Below are 8,546 nucleotides of genomic sequence, written 5' to 3' on the forward strand. Positions count from 1 at the left end.
AGAAGTATGAAAACAGCCTCAGCATTGTCAGCAATGCCTTCTGCACCACTGATTGCTTAGCCCCCTTGGCTAAGGTCATCCGTGACAACTTCAGCATTGTGGAGGGACTCATGACCACAGTCCATGCCATCACTGCCACCCAGAAGACTGTGGATGGCCCCTCTGGGAAGATGTGGCGTGATGGTCACAGGGCTCTCCAGAACATCATCCCTGCCTCAACTGGTGCAACCAAGGCTGTGGGCAAGGTCATCCTTGAGCTGAATGGGAAGCTTACTGGCATGGCCTTCCCCGTCCCCACTGCCAACATGTCAGTCGTGGATCTCACCTGCCATCTGGAGAAGGCTGCCAAATATGATGATATCAAGAAGGTGGTAACGCAGGCATCAGAGGGCCCCCTCAAGGGCATCCTGGGTTACACCAACCACCAGGTCGTCTCCTCTGACTTCAACAGTGACACCCATTCTTCCACCTTTGATGCTGGGGCTGGCATCGCCCTCAATGACCACTTTGCCAAACTCATTGCCTGGTATGATAATTAATTTGGCTACAGCAACAGGGTGGTGGATCTTATGGCCCACATGGCCTCCAAGGAGTAAGAACCCCCAGACCACCAGCCCCAGTCAGAGCACGAGAGGAAGAGAAAGGCCCTTAGCTGCTGGAGTGCCCCTGCCTACTCAGTACCCCAGATCACTGAGCATCTCCCCTTGACACAGTTTCTACACCAGACCTCCTAAAGAACGGGAGGGGCCTAGGGAGCCCCACCTTGTCATGTAACATCAATAAAGTTCTCTGAATTAAAAAAAAAGAAAAGAAAAACAGGAAGCTATTGCAAAGGCTCTTCTGACCCTACACGCAGCACCTTGGGGTGGTCAGCTTTCTCTCTCCTCCAGCAAAGGGGGCCCAAGCCACTGAGTATCCGGGACCCTCACGTCTGGTCTGGGGAAGACTCCCGTTGGACGGGGTAGTCGCTCGGCAGGACTCTGCACCCAATCCACTGCTGGGGAAATCTGCCTCTGTGTGTAGTGCAGGGACAGGAGGTAGATGCAGTTTGAGAAGCCATGTTTAATATAGCTATTGTTTCCATAACACAAACTGTAAAAATTAAAATAACCCAAACCGCAGAAAATAAAGCTCAGGAACATTTCCCTGTCCAACAGGGATAAGCAGGATAGGAAATCCTCTGATATAGAAGGTGGGCCGCCCCTCTTTGCTGAGGATGTGCAGATGGGAAGGTGAGCAGGAAGTCACCCGGCACACACCATCCTTCTCTCCCACACGCACAGCGCCGTGACAGCAGTAATGTCTATTCTGCTCACTGCCCCTCTCAAGCACCTAGAAAAGAGGTTGCAACCTAGTGCGTGTTCCGGTGAAAATTTTCCCAATCAAGCGGTTTGTGAGGGTTCAGAAGAAGTCCCGGAAAGGGTGGAAGAAATGCCACCTCCTGTCCTTGGTTCATCTGCTGAGGAGCTGGAGATAACAGACAGGATCAGAAGCGTGATCACGGAGCTCTCATCTGACTCAGAGCCGCCAGAATGCTCTGTGGGCCTGGACAGACACTTCTGTGTTCCACGGAACTTGCTTGGGCCCAGACCCACGCCCCTGAACAGCAGTGGTTTAGGGATCAGGTACACTGCATTCTTTATCCCAGTTTCAGGGAAGAATCCTTTTTTAGTAGCGCCAAGAAAGCAGGGGATGTGAAATTTCTCTGTCTGCTTATATCTAATTAACGTTCAGTGAGTCTCTGGCTATTTAAAATAGAGAAATAATGCATATTTATTCACACATGCTTTGAGATCTGTGGGTAAAAAATGCTATATTACTACCAACCACAATGAATGCACATACTTTAAATATAATTATCAATTACCAGCTACCACCTGTTGAGATAACTAACTACAGTGCCTTTAAACACCATCCTTCCAAATTTTAGAATTGGAAACATTCTTCAATGTTATATACACTATATTCAACCAACTCATTAAGGGAATTCTTTGTTACTCTTATTATGACTTATGTTATCAGCAAGAGAAATGGGAATTAAGCTACGTGAACTACTAAAACGCCTGAGGACCTGTCGTTAAAGTTTGATCTTCTTATAAACTCATCTTTCGAAACTCTTTCAAGACACACTTAATGGTGTGTATACATATAAAGCCTAATGCGATACTGCTGCCATTGTAAATACAAAATTTTGCCCTCTTGGCAAATCAAATATTAAATGGTTAAAATGCATACAAAGTGAGATGCATTTTTATAAATACAAAGCCCCTTGTGCAAATCAGTTCATAAACCATGCATAAATAGAAGGTATTATGTTACTCTTTCCCCACCCGGGACCCTAGATTGCAGCTAAAACCATAAGACTCTGCTTATAGATGAGCAATTATTACGGGGTTTTTATTCTTCAAAGCTATTAACATTTTTATTGCATAAGCAAAGTTATTACAAACAACCTCTAAAATGTGAAGAACAATTTCCCCGAAACTCCTCCTAAGGCCAGGCCGCCACATAAGGCCCTGTATTTGTTTACTAAAAAGAGAAAAAAAAAAGTAAGTAATTTAAAGCTGAAATAAAAATGCTGTTGGTGTAAAGTCCAGGAAGTTTAAGTCAAACTGCACTGAGCTGTTCTACACAGCACATGTTCTCAAGTGCAAGGAGGTGGCGTACAAAGCAAATATACTTCAGTACTTAAGTCCTCTGATGCTGTTTTGAAGACCGTCCTTACTCAGGGCAGTCAGCATCATCACCACCAGCCCCACCCGCGGGTAGCTTGGCAGGGACTTCTGGCACCATTACTGTAGGACTCCACAAAACTTCAGCCAGTCAAACTACAAAGGATAAGAGAATGGTGTCTTCGTGTGGAGTCTACAAAAGCATTTACAGAGGCCTTTCTGCCATCATACAAAAAATTCATCATTTTAGAGAATAAGGCAAAGATAGAAATTCTACCACAATGCTAGGAGTGAAAAATGAATTTCCGAAGTCAGCCCCTGTCCCTCAATATTTGGTATTTCATCCTAAAAAGTATCTGTGAGTATAAAAATACTTTCTCCCAGTATTGGTAACAGATTTCCTTGATGCCATGTTGCCATGAAGTGAAGACATACCTGATAACTAGATAATTTATCTATGTAAGACACCAATTAGCAAGGACAAGGCTGACTTCATTTCTCATGCTCCTCTTTGAACTGCAGGCCCCAGTGTGGAGTTTGAAGAGGCACCGGGAGAGAAATCAATAGGGTGGGATGAGAAGGGAGGGATCTATTCTTAAAGACTCAGTTGTCCAATCCCCAACATGCTGCCTCCGACTTCCAAATTGCAGAGCTGAGGAGGATCTGTACATACATTTATAAATTGTATTGTATATATTTAGGGTACACAACATGATGTTACCAGGCACATATAGATAGTGAAATGGTTACTATAGTGAAGCTAATTAACATAGCCGTCAACTCACACAGTTATCCTTTTATCCTTTCTCCTTCTTTTTGCGGCAAGAACAGCTACAATCTACTCATTTAGCAAAAATCCCCAACGCCAGGCACTGTGAGCTCCCGCACTGGCGCTGTGCATTAGCCCTGCAGCTTGCTCACCTACACACCTGCTACTTTGGGTCCCCGGACTGACGTCTCTCCACTGCCTGCTCCCTGGCGCAGCCCTGGTAACTGTTTTATTCTCTATCGCTGCACATTTTCTTTCTAAGATTCCACACGGGAGATCACGCAATAGCATCACGTCCTCTCATTTTATTTGCAGGAAAACGCAGATGCAGTGCTGCAAGGTACAGGGACGTGCTCAGAGTTGCAGGCCCCTCTCTGCCACTCCACCCACTGTCACCGAATACCGAGATATCCACCTCACCCTTTATGTACTTTCTGCTAAAGAAAATTTCAAAAGCCCTGAACCTTGGGGCTCATGTAATGAGAAAGAGGAGATTTAAAAGTGCTGGAAAAGGCATTTTCTGTTGGGACAGGGGTGGTTTGGAAGCATGACTGTTTTCTTCTTTGCCCCGAAGGCATGAAAAAAGGCATACTTTGAAATGACAATAAGATGGGGGGGATGTGCGCACACACACACACAAAATCATCAGGCTGAACCTCGGCTTCTTAGTAGCCAGTTTCATGGCTTCTCACTCAGAGCAAAGTCGTGTGCTGAGAGTAGAACCGGGAGCAATCACAGACCCCCAGACTCAGGATGATCACGGAGCTCTCACTGTGCGGCTGTTCACCATGCGATCACAGACACCCAGACTCAGGATGATCATGGAGCTCTCACCATGCGGCTGTTCACCATGCGGTCACAGACCCCCAGACTCAGGATGATCATGGAGCTCTCACCGTGCAGCTGTTCACCATGCGATCACAGACCCCCAGACTCAGGATGATCACGGAGCTCTCACCGTGCAGCTGTTCACCATGAGGTCACAAGGGCCCGTGTGACTGGCAGTGAACCTCCAGGCTACCTGGACAATGCAGCCCTCCACTTGGGGACCAGGCAAGAGCAGCTCTGAGAAGCCAGTGAGGAAACCAGACAAAGAGGCCTGCAGTAGATCAGACAGAGTGCAGCCTGCACTGCTCCAGAGAGACCAAGCTCATCAGATGCAAAGTGTGAAAGTGTCGAGGAAGAGTTGCTAAGCCTCCGCTCATGGAAGGATGTGTCTACCACATGAACTGTCTGAAGCAATAACCAATCTTCAAGTTCACAGAGACAGAGACCAAAGGAAGAGAAGAGCAGCAGCAGGAGTTGGGACAGAAAGTGTGAGCTCAGACAGAAAGCTTGCAGCCAGGCACGGAGCCGCATGCCTGTGATCCCAGCACTCTGGGAGGCCAAGGCGGGGGTCCCTGAGGCTCCGGAGTTGGGAACCAGCCTGAGCAAGAGTGAAACCCCGTCTCTACTAAAATAGAAAAACTAGCTGGGTGTGGTGGCTAGAGAAAGGAGGCTGAGACAGGAGGCTGAGACAGGAGGATCACTGGAGCCCAAGTTTGAGGTTGCTGTGAGCTTTGATGCCATGGCACTCTACCTAGGGTGACAGAGTGAGACTGTCTCCAAAAAGAAAGAAAGAAAGAAAGAAAGAAAGAAAGAAAGAAAGAAAGAAAGAAAGAAAGAAAGAAAGAAAGAAAGAAAGAAAGAAAGCTAGCTTTAAAATGCCACATGAAGTAACTGCAGGAAGCCCCTGGGCTGTGGTGCAGCTGGAACACCTTTGGAGAGGCACAGTACCCAGCCATTACACACAATGCCGCATGGACCAGGGGAGGAGGCCCCGGAGACTTTGCCTCTCTACCCTTCAGTCACCAAGCAGAACGTGATGGTTTTCGAGATTCACAGCTGCACTTTATACAATGCAGTCACTTACACATATATGTGTGTATCTCTGTGTGCACACGAGCGACTTGATTCCCATCTACTTTAGTGTTGTTTAGTTCTTCTCGATTAATATCTTTATTCGTGATGAACCAAGTGAAAGAAGCCTATTCAGGCATTGTTGAAATAGAAACTCATTACAGTCCATTAGTCATCTTTCTTGCACAGCTTTGGTGCCTAGATTGAGGTGATCAGGAATAAATAGATCCTTTGCCCTTGGACTCATATCTCCTTCAAGGGCTGGCTCTACATACGTTCATTTCCTCCTTAAAAAGTCTCCTTTTTTCTTTCTTTCCTTTAATGAGCTGCCACTTTTTCTACTTTTCCAATTTCCTTTCCTCTCCTGGCCTGGCTGTGGACTAGGACCTCCTCTCCACCTTGCCTGTCTTTGCTGTCTCGGAAACTACATACACAGGCTTTTTTCGTTTAAGACTGGACTCTCCAACAAGGAAATGGATAGAATAACAAAACTCAGAAGCAAGGAAAAGTTATAAAGGTCCTGGCCGTATTACAATACACTCAGGGTAATTGTCTGTGCTCCATATTTCCTGGTGGTTCCTTTTCCAGATGATATTTCAAGGCCTCTGCTAAAAGGCGCCTCCAGTTGCTGGGCTGAGTTGCTTGGGGCTGTGACGATGGATTAAAAAGTTGCCACCGCAGCTAGATGGGATCAAATTGTGAGCCCTGTGAGATCCTGGTTGTAACTCTTACTCCAGGCATGACTCCCACCTTGTCAGACTCCTGGGCATTTTAGCCAACAAAGCCATTTTCTTCCCTGATCCCAGAAGCTTTTTCCTTAGGGTTAGAAACAGCTCTCCCTAACTTTAGAGACACCTCCTCTCTCCCGGGTGGCCCTTTGGAATTTCAGGATTACCCACTGTCTCTCATTATGGAAGGAAGCTCAATCCCCACCCCCACTAGCCTTAAAGAACGTCAAGACTCTCCCCTGGGCTCAGCTCACCTGGTATCACCCTTCAGCTGTCTGTCCCACCCCTTATTTACCTCTCCATGGGTCCAGCTGGGGGCAGGGAGGTCCTAACCATCCCTGGGTATCACAAAACTCACCTTTGAGAAGTTCAGGTACCGAGTGCCAGGTTCTATCTCTCAGGGAAGCCTGTGGTTCTCTGTGAGAACTACAAGTCACTTGATTTGAAACTGAGGACCCCCCCCCCCATGGCTTTCTGCCTCCAGCCGACATCCAGAGACAGGGCACCCAGAGACAGGGCTCCACCTCATCTCTCCAGTCCACTGACCTCGGCCATGTTTAGAGGCCCCTATCTCTGTGACGAATCCCCCTGAGGTCTCTTCTCAGGGACCACTGCAAAACTGTCCTGAAATCAAAAACAAAAATAATTGCTTCCAGGTGCCCAGTATGCAAACATGTCATATCAGGCATTGGGCCGAATGCTTTTCAGAGTTTGTTTCATCTAATCCACAAAACCTGTAAGTTGGACATTTTCAACCCCACCTTCAGGTGAAGGAATTCAGGAGTAGGGGGTGAAATAACTTGTTCCTGGTCTCAAAAATAGTTAAGGTTTTTTCCATAACCTAGCAATTATGAATTGGGCTGCAACAAACATTCTGTACAAATATCTTTATTGCAGCATGATTTTTGGTCTTCTGGATATATACCTAGCAGAGGAATTATAGGATCAAATGGCAGATTTATTTTTAGTTCTCTAAGTGTTCTCCAGATCAACCCATGAATGGATCAATAAATTGTGGTATATGTACACTATGGAATACTATGCAGCCCTAAAGAAAGATGGAGACTTTACCTCCTTCATGTTTACATGGATGGAGCTGGAAAATATTCTTCTTAGCAAAGTATCTCAAGAATGGAAGAAAAAGTATCACTTTTTCTTTTAATTGAGACATGAGGCAGCCACGTCTCACAGTTTGTATTTCTGGTAGGCATATGTGGGCCTTTAATTGGTGTGTCCGTCCTTTTTCTTACCGAATGTACTCCTGAATATGAATACAAGTGGCAGAGTGAGACAGCGTATGGAAAAAGAAGTCCTGGCTTTGCTAGTTTTGTTGGGGAGAGTATCCAGGCCCTGTGTTTCTGGCTGGAATTCCCAAATGGGAGGAAATGCTTTTCCTGGCACAAGTTATGTAACAGTTGGTGTACCTTGTAGCCTAGCAGACTCTATTGCTAGGCTAGACCCAATGCACTCAGCTAGCATGTAGCCTAGCAGACTCTATTGCTAGGCTAGACCCAATGCACTCAGCTAGCATGTAGCCTAGCAGACTCTATTGCTAGGCTAGACCCAATGCAATCAGCTCTATTATGAAACTAATTTATAGCTATCATAGGAAAACTATAACCAATTTTAGCCCAAGAATATGGGGAGAGGGGAAAGGGACGGGAGGGGAGGAGGGAGGATGGGTGGAGGGAGGGTGATTGGTGGGACCACACCTATGGTTTATCCTATAAGGGTACATGTGAATCTTACTAAATGTAGAATATAAATGTCTTAACACAAGAACTAAGAAAATGTCAAGAAGGCTATGTTAACCAGTTGGATGAAAGTATTCCAAATTGTATATAGAAACAATACACTGTACCCCATGATAGTATTAATGTACACAGCTGTGATTTAATAATAAAAAAAATAGTTAAGGATACCTAATTCTGAAGCCCCAGGGCTCATTCTCTTAACCTGTGTGCTCCACTGCCTTACTGCAGAAAACACAAGCCCAGCAGGGCCTGGGTATTATGGGCTGTGCATACATCGCCCAACAATCCTCGTCCTGCCCCACCTGAAGCAGCAAGTGGTGTGTTGTAATGTCCAATTTGACGATACAAAAATAATTTAAATATATATTGAATAAAAATAATTTTAATATTTAAAAATATTTCCATAAACTGCGATGTACACAACTTCTACCTCAGAAAGCAGAGGACTATTTCAACAGGAAAACTACCTTCTATAGAGTCTGCTAGGCTACAAGGTACACCAACTGTTACATAACTTGTGCCAGGAAAAGCATTTCCTCCCATTTGGGAATTCCAGCCAGAAACACAGGGCCTGGATACTCTCCCCAACAAAACTAGCAAAGCCAGGACTTCTTTTTCCATACGCTGTCTCACTCTGCCACTTGTATTCATATTCAGGAGTACATTCGGTAAGAAAAAGGACGGACACACCAATTAAAGGCCCACATATGCCTACCAGAAATAC

The 8,546-nt window shown here is 45.7% G+C and overlaps 1 protein-coding gene across 1 annotated transcript in view; it reads left to right on the forward strand.

The window, feature by feature from the left end:
- The window catches only part of LOC100955453 (glyceraldehyde-3-phosphate dehydrogenase-like), a 33,075-nt gene extending 32,289 nt beyond the window's left edge, over window positions 1–786 (forward strand). The window contains exon 2 of the mRNA XM_023514914.1: window positions 3–786. Within this exon, the coding sequence (XP_023370682.1) occupies window positions 3–539 (537 nt within the window). The 3' untranslated portion in view covers window positions 540–786. The remainder of the gene's footprint in view (window positions 1–2) is intronic.
- The last annotated feature ends 7,760 nt before the right edge of the window (window positions 787–8,546 follow it).

The sequence above is a fragment of the Otolemur garnettii genome, unplaced genomic scaffold, assembly GCF_000181295.1.
Source record: "Otolemur garnettii isolate 467f Iridium unplaced genomic scaffold, OtoGar3 scaffold00061, whole genome shotgun sequence".
In the NCBI taxonomy this organism is placed as follows: Eukaryota; Metazoa; Chordata; class Mammalia; order Primates; family Galagidae; genus Otolemur; species Otolemur garnettii.